This window comes from Eucyclogobius newberryi, unplaced genomic scaffold (genome assembly GCF_026437365.1).
Source record: "Eucyclogobius newberryi isolate DKJ021-1_F unplaced genomic scaffold, fEucNew1.0.hap1 SCAF_14, whole genome shotgun sequence".
Taxonomy (NCBI): Eukaryota; Metazoa; Chordata; class Actinopteri; order Gobiiformes; family Gobiidae; genus Eucyclogobius; species Eucyclogobius newberryi.
In genome coordinates this window covers 13,810,817-13,829,998 of record NW_027315768.1, presented here as the reverse complement: position 1 = coordinate 13,829,998, position 19,182 = coordinate 13,810,817, and the positions used below count along the sequence as shown (strand labels likewise).

General features: G+C 41.7%; 1 protein-coding gene across 2 annotated transcripts in view; it reads right to left on the bottom strand.

The window, feature by feature from the left end:
• LOC140359433 (activin receptor type-1-like) overlaps positions 1-19,182 on the bottom strand; it is a 34,424-nt gene that overhangs the window by 1,175 nt on the left and 14,067 nt on the right. For both annotated transcript variants that reach the window (XM_072444360.1, XM_072444358.1), the window contains exons 2-11: positions 13,695-13,771; positions 12,373-12,624; positions 10,752-11,024; positions 9,557-9,823; positions 6,772-6,977; positions 4,370-4,469; positions 2,958-3,104; positions 2,601-2,876; positions 1,110-1,307; positions 6-136 (exon numbers count right to left, since the gene is read on the bottom strand). In XM_072444360.1, the coding sequence (XP_072300461.1) occupies positions 6-136; positions 1,110-1,307; positions 2,601-2,876; positions 2,958-3,104; positions 4,370-4,469; positions 6,772-6,977; positions 9,557-9,823; positions 10,752-11,024; positions 12,373-12,624; positions 13,695-13,764 (1,920 nt within the window). In that variant the 5' untranslated portion in view covers positions 13,765-13,771. The remainder of the gene's footprint in view (positions 1-5; positions 137-1,109; positions 1,308-2,600; positions 2,877-2,957; positions 3,105-4,369; positions 4,470-6,771; positions 6,978-9,556; positions 9,824-10,751; positions 11,025-12,372; positions 12,625-13,694; positions 13,772-19,182) is intronic.

Sequence of the window (19,182 nt, the reverse complement as noted above, 5' to 3'; positions counted from 1 at the left end):
CTGACCGGGTCCGAGAACCAGCGGTTTGGAATATTAGGCCTCTGCTGGTCCACGCACACCACCTTCTTCATGTCTTCAAAGCTGGGGTCGCTGGGCACCACGTCGTGGAAAGGCGGTTTGTAGTCCTCTACTATACCTAGAGAACACACACATTATCTCAGTTATTTAAAGTGCATTTATTCAGAATGTTGTAGTCAGATTGTTATTAAAACCCTTTATTACCTGCCATAGAACAAGGCCCTTATTATATACTCATATATAACCCATCCACTTCAATGTATAGACACTTGTTTATAATACAGGGTCATTAAAATTGCATAGGCTACAATATTAAAGGCGGTATGGACGATTTTTCGGCGATTTGAGAACGCAGGTGGAAGTGCTCATGCGCACTCCCCCGTGTGGACTGATACAACACACACGTGCGTTTGTTTATTAGCGCAACAGATCACATCACATCTCTCGTCTCCCGTAGATTTCTGTCCACTTCTGCGTCAGCTCGAACTGTCTTTCTCCGTCTTCATTTTGCCCCGTACACTGAGGGAACTATATTATGAGAGATCCATGCGCTTAGGCACGCGGAAACGTGGGGACGAGCCTGACGCGGCTGCAGGTGAGCGATAGGTGCGTTTTATGATTGATACGTGGCAGGACAAATGATTTGTCCATACCACCTTTAATGTTTATGTCTGCGCATTTTTATATTTTTGTGGGAAATGAAAGCAATAGAAACAATGTAAGAGGTGATCATGAATGTTTTTTTGAAGATCATTTTGTCCATTTTCATTTGCAAAAATAATGACTCCAATTTTATTAGCTTCTTTTCAGCAATTTGTTAAAAAAAAATAGAGCAGGAAATGGTGCCAGACCTCAACTTAAAAATAATTGTTAGTAAACATGTATTTAAGTGTTTTTAAGTGTTGTTTCATCTAAAATATCCATTCCACATATTCAACCTAAATTACAAATGAAATTGTGATCAAATATTTGCATGTGTTTACTATAGTTTTACAATATGAGAACACTATGGATGGAAGCTAAGCAGCGCGGATATTGTATACATTGTGCAGCCGTTCTGTTGAGATGAAATGGCTTAAACGTGTCCTAACCGTTACTGAGTGTCCTCCTGGCGATCTCCCAGAGCACCAGCCCCAGAGCCCAGATGTCCACTCTCTTGAACGACTCGAAACAGTCCATCTGGATCGAGTCGTCCAGCACTTCAGGGGCCATGTAGCGCTTGGTGCCCACTTTCGGATTGTTGCCCACGTCCAACTCATTGGTGTCTTGGAAATGCATTACCGCCAAACCTAGCAAAAAACGAAAAAAAAAAGTACTCAGAAATATAGTGCACCCGAATCATTTTATCATTGGCTAGATATTGCTCCTCCAAATTGTTTTTCTACACAGGATGTTTTTGTTTTTTTCCTAAATTAGAGAGTATTTGCCCAGGAAGGAACAACTGGTACCCTGTTTATCTGGACATTAGGAGAGATTGGAAGTGTGTAATGAACTTGTCTGGCTGGGTAGGTGAGGACTCGAAGCTGAATTAGAGTTGTGTGTACAAACGGAAACAGCTCTGTATGGGGCAAAGTGGTCTGTGCTGTTCAAAAAATATTTCCAGTTAAGAGATGTTATAAAAAATAAAAGTTGGTGTTTAAAGTAGGCCTTTAGTCTGTAATGAAAAACATCCATACAGAAAGATGTTATGGAGCAGAGTTATGTTCAATCTCAAACCTCTCTCTTATTCGTAATTATTCCGTAATCTTTTATAAAATCTCACATTTAATTTAAGTGCCTTTTGTAAACAATACACAGCATATTGGTGGTGCCAGGACTGATGCCATTTAGTATAAATATTATTTAATAGTAACAATTCGAACCCAGTCCATGGCCCTTAGGACACAACTAATCTCTAATCTAACTTTCTCCTCAGATAAGTGGAGCCAAAACGTCTCCATTACAAGAAAATATTGTCCGTATGCCATTGAAAACTTTACTACCAAAGATATCCATTTTGGCAACAGCAACAAACTGTGATTACATAACATTGTAAAACAATAGCTCAATAGTTACAGTAGCCACTTGGCTTGGCTGTACGCCTATTTAAAAGCGTATAAAACTAAACTATAAAAAGTGCATGCTACAAGCCTAAGGTTGAATCAAGTTTCCACAATCAACGCCCATCGCTGGAGCATACATGGCAGCAGGAAAAAGACCCCACAATGTGTTGGACTAAATGTGTACGACTGTTTGGAAGTGTTTATGTGAATTGTATGTTCCCCTCTGTAAAAAAAAAAATCAAACAAATCACAAAGACCATGAAAAAAAATTCATAAAAAACATGGGAATACATTTTTTTTTACTTCTTGCCGCAGTGAACTGTCCCTATGAAAAGGAGGAGCTTCAGTTCTGCAGTTTTGGAAGTCAATGGAACTACTTGTATAACCAAGCCGTTATAGATCAATATCGCAGCGATGAACAAAATATAAAATGATGATCTACCTATGTTATAGTTCAATGCATAAATACCTGAAAATTAGGTTTATATATTTCGTTTTTTGAATGTGGCAAATAACTATCATACCAGGAAATCATCTTACCGAGATCAGCGATGCAGCACTGGCCGTTCTTTTTGACCAGTATATTTTTGCTCTTCAGGTCTCGGTGGGCGATGGCCGGTTTGCCTTGAGTGCCAAAGATCTCCACGTGGAGGTGGGCGAGGCCGCTGGCGATGGACAGCGCCATCCGTAGGCAGCTGAGGGCGTCGAGCGTGCTGAGCTGCAGGTAGTCGTACAAGGAGCCCATCTCGTGGTAGTGTGTGATGAGCCAGAGCTGAGTACTGGAGTTACGAGAGGTCATGTCTGAAGCTATGAAGCCTGGAACAGAGATCAGCAAAGAAAATTACAAAACGTATTTATGGAGGTGTGATCATTTAGTGACAGGCTGAAATGACATACCCAGGATGTTCTCATGCCTGAGCAGAACAGTGTTGTAGATCTCAGTTTCTCTAAACCAGGACTTCTCGTCTCTGGAGGAGAAGATTTTGACAGCCACGTTCTCGCCTTGCCACTGGCCTCTCCACACTTCACCGTAGCGACCCTTTCCTGGGGACAACAACATGACAACACCGGTCACATTTGGTTTATCTGAATGACTTGTAACTTGCTCTGTGCTTTATACTGTAGATATATTTAGGTGTATGACATGGTTATGTGTTAAACCTGATTTGAAACTGAAGAAAATTCTGCAAATGACAAATATGTTATGTCTAGTTTGTTTTCTTCTTAATAGCTTCTCTTCAGTGAGACTTGTTATGAGGAATTTGTGGAACTCAGAGCTTTTATACATTCCTTTCACCTGCTTTTTATTCCAAAATTGAGTTTTGGCAAGGGTATGATGTCAAAAGGTAAATAAAAGATGTGTCGCAACACCGTCTCATTTTATTTGTTATATTTTAGTAGTGGCAGTATTGCATTAGAATAAATAAAAGCTAGAAAGAGATGTCCAATTTATTTGGAGGTTTGTGTAATACAACTCATCAACCAACACACAAACATTTATTAAAATAGTCCTTATTGTACATTTCTTTGCAGGTTTTATGCTCAATGCATAATCTTATGGGTTCTGTTCACATTCACCGTTTTTGAAAGTAGCAAATAGCCAAACCGTATTATTTGTTAGTGATTAGCACTAAAAACTTGCCATATTAAGTTTTTTCCACTTAAAGCCCTTTTATGAGGAACAATCATGTCTTTTGTGTTGAATAACGGCTCCACTATCTCTAAGCTATGGTGAAATAAATAACTTGGCCTATAAAACATTTGTGTCCATTTGTGCAGACAGAAGATGTTTAACTTTGTGCCCATTTTTAGTTAATGGGGCACTGCGATCCCTCTTCATCGACATGTATCTGGGATGTAAAACTCCAACAATGGAAATGCTGGATGGATACCAATGAAATAAACTTTTGGCTGCAGAAAAAAAAAAAAAAAAAACGTAACAAGAAGATGAATGGCAAGACGGAATCAACGATCAAGAACTGGACTGGAATAACACTGGACATTAATAAAAAAAAAAAAAAAAAAATTGAATTTGGACAAATTTATTAGTCATTGGGACAAACCATTTTTTTTTTTTTTTTTTTTAGACTACTCTTATCGTTTCCATCTTCGTACACAGCATCTCGTTTGGTTTGGTTTCTTGTACTACCAAGATATGAACCATAAATCAAGTCAGAAAATATGCAATCCCTCATCGAACAGCAAATTTCACCATAGAATTCTGACCCGTCTTCAGCTCAACTTTTGACACACGCAACTTATGGACATACATTCCACACGTGCCCATTATGAAACTACTGACCACTTACCCACACATTCATTCAGAGTGATTTGTCGAGCCACTGTTCTCTGGACCAAGAACGGCAGTCCCGACCCGCTCCCCGAAGTGCACGAATGGTCCAGCAGATCCTGGGAACAGAAGGCAACACTAAACACGAGGCCCTGTGTGTGTTGAGACCATGTGAATAATAAACTCTTTTCAAAGCCATCCCCAAGCGCTGATTTAGAAAAAAAATAAAAAATGAAACAAGGAGCATCTGGTCTCCAATGGCTGCAGTGTCTTTGAAGTGGCACCCATGGGAGGAGTGTGTGTGTGTTGTGTGAAGCCAGGCATTGTGGGTTGTTGGGGCGTGTGTGTGCCTGTGCTCTTGTTGTCAAGAGGTGTAGAGTGCCCCCTGGTGGGTAAACAACACCACTGCCACTTCCCCTCCCCGTGGCCGGCTGGTGTGGGTGATGGAGATTTGATCTAATCCCACGGCCAGACTCCAAAACAGGTGCAATGCTGCTAAGCCTTTTATTTTTGTCTCGCCGCTTTAGACTGGCAGCTTCACGGCGTGACCACAGGGGGGCGCTGCGGTAGCTCGAAGCAGAGAAATCATGAGTGATGCCTGTTAGATAATGTGTGAGGAGCGGCCTGGAAGACAATTTGGTATCACAACATAGATAGGTGAAAGGACATAAACTGAAATGAGGTGTCGCTCTGTGGAGACTCTAAATGCCTCTCTGTGGAGTTGCTTTACGGAGGGTTAGACTTGGGGCAAGCGGCAGAATGCAATCATGACAGAGCTGGAGTATCATTCTAATCAGAGATGACTTTGTGGGCTGCAGAGGGAGAGGCCGGCGCATGTGTTTTCAGCTTTTCCACACCGCTGTTTCTAATAACCTTTCTCCTCCTGCTGCCAAGAGCGATTTAATTATGCTCAAACAAACATTCGGCGCGGCTCATATTTGGATGTTTCGGTGCCAAGTTGAATTGATGTGGACTTGGAGGGAGCCAAAAAGTACCCTGGACTCGGACTAGCTTCTTGAACATTTGATGAAAAGAATAATAAGATCATATTGTATAATAATAGTATGCAATGTATACATGCATTCTAGTTCGAGTTCTAAAGGCAAATTTGAGAAAAGTAGGTGCAGTTTTTTGTTACACTTTTTAATATACATCAATTTAATTAGTGGAGAAGTAGAAGTACAACTTTTAGTACTACTTGTACTTCTACTTCATTAATTAAATCAATAATTGATGGATGATTGATTGTTAAACAGCAGAATTCATTATTGGGGCTACTATTGAACCAGCATTGACTAAATATTATGATGTAGTATTTGGTACTACAGACTCTCAACATGAGCAAGTGTTGTTTTAGAAAATGTCTAAAAATCCACTCAAGAACATGTAAAAGTACTGTATCTAGTTGCTTTCCACTACTATGTCCAAGTAGGAGTTAAGTTTGAGGCCGAACTTCGATGTTTGAGCAAGACTGATGATTACACACTTGCCGTAGGCTAAGCACTAACCTCAAGACTCCACCCAAATTATGGCTCATTTTTGCTAACCTCAAACTCAAACCACAGCATAAAAAACACAAAGGCCAAGACTGAAGGGAGAGGAGACATGGAAAAACAGAATGGGGGGGAAAAAAAAGATGAATGTCTGTTTTGTTTGTGAATGACGCCACTGTGCTTCTAATCATTTCATCTGCAACATATGGAGCCCCGTTTATGCTCAACTATTTAGAACGTTCATTTGTTGTGTAGTGACATGTGGTTGGAAACAATACATAGAGTACTGTGCTATCCCATGTTTCCAGTCGGAGATAACATGGAGTGCAAAGCTATTGTGGCTTAAATAAAGTCATTCTGGTTTGCGCTTCCTTGTAGACAGGTGGCGTCTTTGTTCAAAAGGGATTCATCCATTTTAAAGTACTGTTTACACGTATTGTACACAGGATACAGGAAGGGATTAAGGTCCATCTCCCAAATGACATTTGTAGCATTTTAGCGAAACGCAAAATAAATGCTCCTGTTAATTTGCATTTTATAGCATTTAATTTGTACAAAACCTAAAATTACAACAATTATTATCAAGATGATCAATATTTAACCAAAAGAAGTAGGTCAGGAAACAGCAATCAAAATGTCTTTCAATTACCTCAATCCAATTTTAAATATACATATGATCTCATGACTTGTGTCTTCAGTCCAAATATATTTTCTGATAGTTTGTACAGCTATTCAATTGTTACCAAAAACACCATTCATCATCAATTATAAAAACATTACATCTTTGAACCGCACAAATGCCGTTCCTTTGTTTAAAACAGAAGTAGGCAAACCAGGTGTACTCTATATTTTGGTTCTTAATTATTAACTCCTTGACAAAGCTGTTATTTTTAGCTTAGTGCATGTCGTTACGGTCTACAATACTTACTGCCAGAGTGCTCTCCCCCACGTTGGAAGCTATGAGGCCGTCGATGGTTCCATATTCGGCGTCCCGGGAGGTTAGCCTCTCCATCTGGTTCTGGTGGATGCGGCGGAACACCAGGATGGCGATGGCGGAGAGGACGATCAGGACTATTATGGGCGCCACGATGACAACAGCCAGGGTGGTCACGCTGTAGTGGGAGAGCTCCGCCGCTGCAGGGACACAAAATCAAATGCGGTGAGTGGGTTCTGTTGATCGAGGAAAACAATACACGTCAGTCAGAAACATTTCTGTTGTTTTTATTTCATTGTTGAGGCTGATTAGACACTGGACTCACTTCTAACAGTGAAAAAGGACATATATGTGTACTTTTATTTTATTTCTGTATGTAGTACGAATCGACTGGACTAACTTTCTGTAGTTAAATCGAGAATTAACATATATGTACTTTTTAACTGGGATTAGGTGCACTCTACTGGCAGCAATGGGTACTGAAGCATTTTTAAATAACAAATTAGCAGTGAGGCTACAATCAACTTGACACTGAAAGATGGATGCTTGGTGGGGAAGTTATTTCTGTTCAAAGGGATGCTTAAGAACAGAACAGAAATGCCTAAACATATGTGAATAAAAAATAATAAGAAGGAAAAAACACTTTACAGTTCTGAAGCTCTGCAATTGATATTTCAACCTTTTTTGAGTGTTAGCACATGTTATTTGTTGAGAACATGCTGTGGCACACCATCCACTAAAACATTATCATAGAGAACATTTTCAAATGACTCCAATTAGGAAAAGGAAGAGTAATAATATCGGTCACAGTCTGGCCCTTGGGATTTTGCATTAGTTTGTTTTTGTGTTCATGCTGCTTCATGAGTTTGTGCATTAGTCAACTGATTTTTTATTTTTTTTTTCCAAGACACATCCTTCAATCCATCAAGCCACACTAGTTGGAAAAACAAGGCCATAACACTGAACGTTAATTTGGCATAATGCGTTCCTTTGAGAGTGAATATAAAAGCAAAATGTTGAACAATCAATCACTGAACAGATTGTGTCATTAGTCTTGCACTAAATTGTCACTTGTCACTGAATTCTGAAAAGTTGTCAATGGTGAGGGGGTGTCCGATGTAGTCTGCAAAGGCCGGGCCAAACAACTGACCACTATTCAGCGTTTCCAGACATTCCAAGCGAGCGCCTGAACAGCTCTCCAGGCAGCACTGACAATGTTCCCCTTTTTTCAACTAGCATAGTGCGCCCTTTTTCCCCCGCAAATCTAACCAACCAGCAGCGCATTCATAACTTCTACCAGACATAAACAAAAGACACATTAAGATATTTAGATAATTACCACGCCGTCGCCGATGTAAGCCTTTCGCAAACTCCTTTAGCATCAAATGAATCTCAGAGTAGAAGGTTTAGAAGGCGTTTTCTATCTGCATACAGCTCCATTCCCAGGTGGGCTCACCCAGTAGGTGTTTGTCAGCCAGTTTTGACAGCCGCAGAGGGGGACACAGCGCAAGTAGACCATGACTAAATCATATTCAAAATCTCCCCGTGGCTGGCCACTGTCCCCTGCGGTTCTGGTTCCCTTGGCTCCAGCAGTATGACCACTCTGCCCTGAAAACCCAGGCCAATGGAAGCATCCAAAACAGCTGGGGCAGAAAATGTGACAGCCAGTGGTGTCACCCCGACTGTGGTAAATGGGAAGTGATTGGCAGTTACTTTGGAGGTGGCATGTTTGTGACTATTAAGCTAACCATTTGAATTTGTGAACTATGACTGAAGGGAAAATAACTTTGTAATTTAATTCATGGAGGATTCATAGCCCGACACTTCAAGCAAGCAAACTCTGAAAGCATTCTTAGCTTACTCCGAAAAGAAACAAAACAAGGACTAGGGGCAGGCAGCCATTTTAAATTGACATCGCTTAAAGCCATTTGCCTGTTATGGTCTTCCACGAGAGAAAATGTTACGACTAATAAATAACTGAAAAGGCCTACAGCGTCAGCATAGATTTATGTTTCAACCCAAAAGATACAAATTAACGTCAATCACTAAATAGTATTGCTCCAAATGATCTCATTTTTAACCAAGGCCAAACACTGCCCAGACCACATGAATATAACATTACTCATGTTGGAGTGAAGTGGAATAATGCCTCAGTTCATGCATGTAAATTTGATCACTACCAACATAGAACACGGGGAAAAATGTCTAGAATGGGTTGGAATGACTTGAATTTAGAGTGTTATTCTGGATTTGAGCCATTTATCTCGGAATAAATTGAATTTCTTGGGTTAGGGTTAGGGTTTAACTGACTCATGGCATTTTGGAAAGGAAAATATATAATTTACCAATGTTGGGATGAATTAACTACCATCATAAATGAAGACACAATGCATTGAAACAAAATGGAAATACCTTCAACTAAAGAAAAAATACATGCACAAATTCCACTAAATAGTTGTGTATTTAGTAGAGTTGTCAAAAGTGTTGTTACTCTGATACTAATCAATACTATAATTAGCGTCAAAATTATATTCGTCGTGGAATTAAATCGATACTGGTAAAAAAAGACATAAATAGGAAACAGTTGGGCCTTTTCTGAGTAGTTTTAGAAAGCTTAAGCTAGTCTAGTACCACTGTGATATCAAAGAAAGTAATTTTGTTTCTATTGCCAAAAAATGGCCTTTAGCCACTATTGAATCAATCCTTTTCCTATAGAAATAGATTTTCAATTCCAGCCCTCTTGGATAGAGAAGATGCGGCGTCAGAAGTCAGCCGTTACCTTTGACTGGCAGTTGCACGGTGCTGTTCATGTTGCAGAGGTGACCGTAGCAGCACTCCACAATCTGGTCCCTGGACGGCGGCGTCTTGCAGGTCAGTGTGCTCTGCTCGTAGACTTTAAAGCAGCCCTTCTGGTACACCAGGGACCCCGCGTTCACTGTCAGGGAGGAGAAGCACTGGTGGCCCCTGCAGCGGTTCAGCGTCTCACATGAGCTGCCCTCGCACACGCACTCATGCTCTTCTCGCACCACGGGCTTCACCGACTCTTCTGCAATAAAAATATCACCATACCACATACCATGATAAATACATTCAGGTTGGGGACAGATTATACAGAGATTTCCAGATCACATACAGTATGGTCTCTGGGGCCAAAAAGCTACGTTTCAACTGTAGTCTCCCAAACATAACACATGTTTTCTTCCTAAATATATTCTAAAGCATACTTAAATTATATTGTTCATCAGGAATTCACAAAAATATGAATTTAGTAATTCAAAGTTTGTGGTGTTCCAGTTTATGGTCAGGTTTTTCACCATTTATTTCACTTTTTTCAGCTCTACGTTGTGTTTCAACATCTCTTTATGCAATGCTTTGGGGGTTGGATAATGTTAGATGCATTATGCACTAGAAATACAATATTTTCGAATACAGAAAGCGGCTGATACTAACTTGTGCTAGCTTTGATTTGTCGGTTAAAACATAAAGTGGTCATACTGGAAATGCAGTTTATTACTGGAAAACCAAGGGTTGGTAAGAAATTATAATTTTTTGTTGTTTGTTTGTTTTTGCCGTCTTTTCACCCGAGTCTGAATTCTCTTTTATCTAATCATCCAGAGCAATCTGGGAGCCAAGGCGAGCCAGACAGCTTTGGAAACCAGGCCTCGCGTGGGCTGTTTTGGATCTTGGGCAGGTACTGTTCACTTAGGACAGTGGCAACACTATTGAACTGTCTCAATCTGATCCAAAGCAAACCCGTGGAACCAAAACCAATGACATACAATCATGTGTCAGTGCCGTTCAAAATGACAAACCCTTCATCAATTTTACCTGCAGAATTTAATGATTTTTTACATTTCATTTGAACTGATTGTTTGTATCTATGAAGCAAATCAACCAAGACTGTAGGAAGGCATGTACAACGTGTAGATCTAGGTCCCAAAGACAAATGTTGACATAAATGTGTCCAAAGTCACCTTTCCCTGGAGCCTGGACGCTGACGTTCATGTTACACAGATGGCCCTGGCAGCACTTGACGACGCGGGTGGAGGAGGGCGCCGTGGCACAGGTGTCTCTGCCCTCCTGGTCGTCCCTCAGGCAGCCCTTGTGCTGCGTGGCCACCCCGTCCGTCAGCGTGAGCGAGGAGAAGCAGTGCTGGCCCGTGCAGCGCTGGTTGTGCCTGCAGTGGGCGCCGTCGCACACGCACTGCTGCTCCTGGAGGACAGGCCTGCCAGCAGACACTTCCACATCTGATAAGAGCACAAGCAACGCAGCCATTAGACCAATACCATTAGTGACCATTAAATGAAATGGCAAGGGCAGAGATTATAGCTGACATGGGAGTGAGAGTTAAATGAGCCTCGTTTTGGCAGAAGAAAGCAAAATTACACATATGTGGTAGTGTCTAGTGACAGGAGTATTGTGATATCACAGAATGAGTCATAATAGTATTACAGGCAATTCAGCAGATTCAAAAACTCAACATATCAGTTCACTTTTCACAACGCAGCATTACGCCTTTGAAAAAAATATATTTCCAAGTAACCTACCAACTGATCTAAACCAGGACTAACAGAACTACACTAGGGCTAAACCAGGTCTAACAGGACTAAACCAGGGCTAAACCAGGTCATTGTTCTCAGACTAAGTTAAACGATTCAGACTACAACTGAAGAGGAGCAGTTAGAGAATGTAATGGAGCTCAACTAGATTGACAACTACGAGGTTCCAGAAGTAAATCTTCAGTAAATGTGGTATTTTATTTTAAATCTCAGTGTTTCATATTCAAATTTTATCCCCCATAGTCTAAAACTAGCTGTGCAATAAAATGATAGTACATAATTATACTTTTTGCTTGTTGTATTACTATGAATAGTGTATATAAAAGTAACTTTATTTATCAAGTCCTTTTTTGATTAGTAGAAGCAATAAGTGACATATTTACTCCAAAATAGTATGTGTGCCCAATGTTTTGTGTACATTTTAGGCAAATACTGTAACCTCTTTATGAAATTTTATAAACCAGTTGTTGAGCTGAATTTTTAGTTTTAGATTTTTTTTTTCTGAAAATGGTAGTTATGTACATTAGATATCACATAACCGGTTAGCTTTCATTGTGCCTTAAAAATATGAATATTAGATTGTTTTCTAAAAGTTAATGGGGAAAGCGGGCAGGACTGTTCAGCTCCATATGATATAATTATATTGATGTTCTGAAGACGAAAGAACAGAAAGGCAAAAAATAGTCTGCACTTTGATTTGTCATAGTTTTTGTTAGGGAATAGATAAAAGAAATGAACGTTGCTAGTTGTCCATGTTTCAACCCATTATAATGGAATGAGTCCATTTGCTAATAACCAGCGTTTTCAAGGTGAGATACTTTACTTTTGAACAGCGGCTGAATTGAATCCTTGTTGAGAGAGGCAATTTCTTACATTAGACAGCAGCAGACACAATATTTATTCAGTATGTCTCTCCGGCTCATTTCACAGCTAATTGATGCCAGCGAGCAAACGTTTATTTCACCACATAATTATGTTTTTCTTCACGCTAATGTGGGAACTTATTCTGAAACGTTCCTTCATTTTTCTCTCTTACCTTTAACTGGCCGCTGCAAGGAGGCATTGGCGTTGCACAAGTCTCCTCCGCAGCACTCCACCACCAGCTCAGAAGTCGGTGGGCGTGAGCAAGCCTCGCCCTCGCCACCCACAATGCACCCCTTCTCCGGCGCCGCGGTCCCATTCTGCACGGACAGCGAGGTGAAACACTTCTGTCCAAAACACCGTCTGTCCGCGCCGCACGTCGATGCGTCACACTCGCATTCAAAGTTCCTCACAACACCGGCGTCTCCTGCGGGGGAAAAAAAAACACAAAAATACAGTAAATTCACAAGGTCAGTGCGGAGAGAAGGGTGCTAAATGTTTTGTGTCTGCTTGAGAGAGATTAGTCGAGGGATAACTTCTGAAGTGAAATCCTGCAGCGCTCTCAAAGTGCGTGCCACTGCAGTCCTTTCTTTAAAAATAAAACGCAGACAGCAGTTCAGAGGGAGACAGACGGGGAACGTGGTGAGACCAAAACAAATCGTGTGAATCTGAAGCTATGACTCACGGGTGGGGACTGGAAGACAGGTCTATTTAAATGTGGGTGAGCGAGGGGTGCCGCGGGTGGGCTGAATCATAGTTTTTCCGACGCACAACCACGATGCATGACCTACTCACATCTTGCTTCTTTGTGAGATTTCAAATATTGGCAACATTTTTGGCATTGTGTTTGTAATTTTACTGGTGGTTTTCTGATTCTAGAATGTGACGGCGTCGTGAGTCAGTTTTACAAACATCTCCGAAACTTTGAATGTTGAATCTGATCATTTTCTTCTAGTAACTAGTACTCGGGCTGAACAATACGTGGCAAATGTATCGATAACGCTTTGAAAAAAGAAAATATTGATAAGGGAAAGATTTCAATCACGATTTTCATTTGTTCAGCCCAAATTTATCTCGATTTAGTTTTAGTTTAGTCTCTGATCTGATACGAGCGACAATATGCTGTGGATTTAGCCAACCGCAGTGACAAACTCTTTGAGGCAGCAGATGTTTTTAGGGAGGTGACAAATGCAATTATGAAGATGGCAAGTGCCCATGAATCATGAGAAAATTATAATCTGGGAAAATTGTGGGGGTTTTATTGGCAATATACAACTTTGATGTTGACAAGCCATGTAAGAGCATAAACCAACTTGATTATTAATTCTCAGGTCATGCTTTTACAATGAGGGTTGCTGAGGAATGTATATTGCCCAGCCCAATTTTACAGTTTTGGTCTTAAGAGTTAAACTATGAATAAATGATGTATACAATTTTATTAATCACAGATCTTTGCTACTTTGTTGTGAGCAAAATAAATCCCACACTGGCACTTACCCTCCAAGCTACAGCAGCAGGGCACCATCAGGATGATCAAAAGCAAAGAGAACGTGGCCCAGGACTTCATCGTAGACCTGGAGGAGAAGCAGAGAAGAGACACCACTGGTCAGAGCTGCACTGCAGTAAAAACCCAGCCCAATGTGCTAATGCTAAAAACGGCCCAAAAAAATAAGGTGATGAACCCCACGCTAACGCAATATATTTGGCAGCAGCCGTCTGCGGGACAGCACGGAGACAACAGGACAACCAGGCGAGGAGCGGAGGAGATCTTCTGATGATCCGAGTAGAACTGTGGGAGCAAACTATTTATTTATTTACACACACCAAAACCCTTTCTTGTCATTTTGTAAAAAGAGTCAACATCAAGTTTTTAACATGCTCAAATAGAGTGGGTCTCATGCCTGCCTGTTGTCCTGGCAACAAGGCGTTGAGTGGCAAGCAATGGGGAGACTGGTGCTCACCGATTGGCTGCCTCTGGAACGTGCGCGAGGGTGTGTTGATAACTGTGCGTGTGTGTCACCGGGACAGGCGGCTTGGCACAGAGAGAGGAGGAGGAGACAGACGAGTGAGGAGGAGGAGAGAGGAGAAGAGTGGAGGAGTGAGGAGGAGAGAGGAGAGGAGGAGAGTGGAGGAGTGAGGAGGAGAGAGGAGAGGAGGAGAGTGGAGGAGTGAGGAGGAGTGAGGAGGATAGGAGGAGACAGATGAGTGAGGAGGAGAGTGGAGGAGTGAGGATGATAACAGATAAGACGAGTGAGGAGGAGAGTGGAGGAGTGAGGAGGAGACAGACGAGAGGAGGAGAGTGGAGGAGTGAGGATGATAGGAGACAAGACGAGTGAGGAGGAGAGTGGAGGAGAGAGGAGAGTGGAGGAGAGTGGAGAAGTGAGGAGGAGAGGAGAGTGGAGAAGTGAGGAGGGGAAAGGAGGAGAGAAAGAGAGTTGAGTGAGGAGGAGCAAAGGAGAAGTGAGGAGAAGTTAGGAGGAGTGAGGAGGAGATTAAAATAGTGGAGAAGTCAGGAGGAGTGAGGACGTGAGGAGGAGAGATGGAGAGAAGAAGTGAGGAGAGAGGAAGAGAGAAGGAGAAGTAAGGAGGAGAGAGGAAGAAAGAAGGAGAAGTAAGGAGGAGAGAGGGAGAGTGGAGAAGTGAGGCAGGAGAGTGGAGAAGAGTGGAGGAAAGAAGGCGAGTGGAGAAGTGAGGAGGACAGAGGAGGAGAGTTGGAGAGTGGAGAAGAGAGGAAGAGAGATAGAGATATGTAGATTGGAGAAAGAGAGGAGAGGAGCAGACATGAGGAGGGAAAGGGAGGAGCAAGAGTGCCCAAACACTGGCTTTTTACACATAAATAGAGGAAACAATTGGACGTTGTGAAAAGTGCCTATGAACTAATAATTCATTAGGATGTGCTGAACACCAATGAACTACCGGCAGTTCTGTTCGTCACATTTTTAAGACATAAAAATCAGACACAGCACCTTTAATAACGTCTAACATTTTTACCAATCGGGCCAATTCGAACTGCATATTTGAATCAACTGTGATCAATCTTGAAGTCTTATTTTCTAGGAGCTAATGAGCCTCTGAAACTTAAGATCGCGTGAGCTTTTATTATAACACTGCAAATACTTGAAGCCTTTTACTGTACTACATACAATCACGTTCACCCGGCAACATGAAACACCCCAGACTAGTCTTTTTTTTTTTTTTATAAAGATGACATGTTAGTTTTCAAAAGCACTCCCCAAAGCATGCCTCCTTTGTGCCACGCTGAGCAGCACCGTGGCCGTTATCTTGGCAGCATGTGTGCGCACGCTTCAATGCATCTGCTCCACTGATAAATATATGTACACACACTCGCACACAGACACACAGCACCAGCCGAGCCCCTCTCCTGCCATTGTGCCCCTGTCTACCCAGACATAAATGATTAAGCACGTAATGTTAGCATTGGCCCAACGGCGGCGTCTGCATGGGCCCGGGTGCGTACGGACCCCATGCTGCTCCTTTAATCAGGGCACAAAACAGCAGCCTGCCACACAGAGATAATCGGGAAGTTTGTGTGTGTGTGAGCGCGCGCTTTGGGGTACTCTGCATGCATCCAAATACAGGGGGAGAAGAGGAAGGGGGTGTGGCTAGAGGGCAATTGGGGGACAGTGGGTCACGGGAGGCCACACCATGGGGTCGGTCGGAGGTTATGGGGCAGTGAGCGAAACGGTTCATTTTGGGTATGTATGATTAATGGGGGATACTTAAGAGCCATTTACACTGTCTACATATTTGTTCTCCAAGGTTGACTGTGTGAATTAGTCATACTTTATCCACGTGCAATAACTGGGATATTGTCATCATCATTTTTGGTACTTTCACATTCAATAACATGGCCATGGCAGAGTTTGTTTAAAGGTTTTAGTTATTGTCAAACATATTGAGCCTTGGTGGCAGAGAGGCACAGTCCTTTTACTTTTTAATACACAATTTTCCAGACAAGTTTTTTTTCCTGAATTGTGTTAAAATCAAATACAAACAAGCAATACAGAATATATACGTAGACACTTTAGGTACTCAAAGGTATACAAATTCTATTGCCTTTTGTCAGTTATTACAATATCCAATATTGCTAAGCATATGGCCGTTACATAGCAACACAGTGTTGTCATCTTACTAGGGCAGCAATTCATGATTATTTTAGTAGTCGACAATTATCTTTTTGCTTAGTGTACTGGTAAAACAATTATTTTAAAAGTCATAATGGACAATAAAAACATAGTTTTAAGTAAATAAAAAAGGTAGAAATGTGGGGACTGAAGGCTTCTTAATAATACACTTTACAAATAAAAAACTTTACAAATAAAGTGTCTTATTGATAAAATTTAGAAATAGTTTTTACATGAAAAATACATTTGCGCAATACCTTCTATAATAACATGTTTTAAGAGTGTATATATAGTCCACATAAATGACAATCATGATCCAAAAAATGCGTATTATTTTATATTGTTGACTAGCCCAACATGTTCAGGTCACGTTTGAAAAAAGTGGGTTCTGGGTCAATGGGTTCTCGTTGAAGAGATATGTAAGAAAGTAAATAAATAAATAAGTCATTGAACCAATAAGTAAGAAATATGCATAAACGGTATGAAATATGCCTTGCTGCGTTACCCCTTTTCTCGTTCCTGCTTTACCTCAATTGCATTGGGCACAACCTTATGAAAAGCCTCGTTGGTGGCAGGCAGCGGGACGAGGAAGTGGGACGAGGAAGTGTCTGGTGTCAGCGCCCAAGGGACACTCTGAGAAGAAGGGCACCCCCCCTCCCCTCTCGCTCTGTCTCTCGCTCGCTCGCTCACCCTCTCCCTGGGAAGTTTGCCCAATCCGGAAGACGCGGGACAAAGACATGAGTAAAAGACACTACAGTACACTTGTCTGGGGCGCAGCTCTGCCAGTCGAGTGCGCCGGCCAAGAAAAGGGCTGATTTAGTTATCTCCATATTGACTCATATATCACTCATGTTTCGAGAGCCAACAATGAGTGCGGTATCCAGAAGTAGACGCAGTAGGCAGATCAATAACTCACCATAATTAACCAAGTGGAGGATGTCAGGAGTCTCCTCTTAATGGGCTGCAGTTACTGTGTGGGTAAATGATTGCATTTTTGTTTGCTGCCAAAAGACCCTCAGTGGGCCACAGGAATGATTTTGTTGTGCACCCACGTCTAGTCTGCGAGTGGGGAGTTCAGTGCAGGGTATAAGAAGGAATAAGGTATTGAAATAAACAGCACTGCATTGGTTTGGCAGATATGAGAGCATTTTCATCGATATTAGTAATGAACTAATGAGTAAGAATGGAAGAGAAGAAAATGGGCTCAAAACATGGCCTTATATTTGCACAATCATGCAACCAATTATTTTATATCCCACATAAACACTTGTTATTGGTTGTAACTAAAGCTGAAGTAAAGTCATTTTTAACCTTCACTTCATAGTTCTGTTCTGTGGGTCTTATTATGGATTTTAAAATCTAAATTCTAGTATCAGCAAATGTCAGTTATTGGCTACAGCAGTAAACTTGGGACATAAGTCTTTCTCTGTCCATCTCAAAATGATTTACCAGTAGCTTAACTGAAATATAAAAAAATATTGGAAATTTGTTACTTAAGTAGGAAAATTGAGAATTGCTTGATGAAACTTATGAAAACAAACTCTTAACTCAGTAGTAGGATTGTCCAAAAATATTTAAACTCAAACACTAATCAATAATAAACCTTTGGTATGGAGTACCAAGCTTTTTAGCATCAAAATAGAGTTAACATGTTGCCATCTAACAAGCTCAACTCAAACATTTATTTATTTATTTATTTATTTATTTATTTATTTATTTATTTATTTATTTATTTATTTATTTATAGAGCCATTTGCACATTTCCATTCCAACTGCCAAATGGACAAACTACCGTAGTACTGCGGATCGGAGGAAGACCAGTTCCCACATCCAAATATCAAACTCCTTTTGTCCTCGCAGACAAATGTGTCCTCTGCATTTGACCTATCCTCCGATGCCGCTGCAGCTACCCGCCAGGAGCGGTGAGCGCGGGGGATCCATTTCTAGATCTTGAGGTTGGCTTGGGAAGAACCGGACCTGGGGAGTTTTACTTGCTTCTGGTTTGGGGGGGAACGGAGTGCATGGAGGAAACCCACCCAGACACGGGGAGGAACAGAAAGACCCTGGTGTCCCAATAGTCAAACTTGTAACACATTTTTTTGCAAAACAATAATCTTAACTCCCTCATTTTGTTATATAGCCTACCATCATATGAATCTATTGTACGTGCGGGCCTGCGTCACCAACATGCCTGCACTAATCCATGGGCCTGTGTTTAGAGAGCATGTTTACCTTACATGGGGGCAGTAAACAGACGCTACGCCACACTTGTGCTCACACATTAGCATGGATCCAAGGCGACGCGGTAACACTGAGCCGCCCCGCAGCTTTGTGTCTGACTACACACCCAGAACTGGTCCTGACACTGGAAACCTCAGAAGGGATTCGTAGAGAGGGGGGAGAGGAAAGGGAGAGGTTAGCATCTGCAGAAGCGATTGCGATCTGAGCAGACAACTTCACGGTGCGCTGTATGCGTGTGTGTGTCTGTGTGTGTGTGTGTGTCTGTGTCTGTGTGTGTGTCTGTGTCTGTGTGTGTCTGTGTGTGTGTGTGTCTGTCTGTGTGTGTGTCTGTCTGTGTGTGTGTCTGTCTGTGTGTGTGTCTGTCTGTGTGTGTGTCTGTCTGTGTGTGTGTCTGTCTGTGTGTGTGTCTGTGTGTGTGTCTGTGTGTGTGTCTGTGTGTGTGTCTGTGTGTGTGTCTGTGTGTGTGTCTCTCTGTGTGTGTCTCTCTGTGTGTGTGTCTCTGTGTGTGTCTCTCTGTGTGTGTCTCTCTGTGTGTGTCTCTCTGTGTGTGTGTCTCTGTGTGTGTCTCTCTGTGTGTGTGTCTCTGTGTGTGTCTCTCT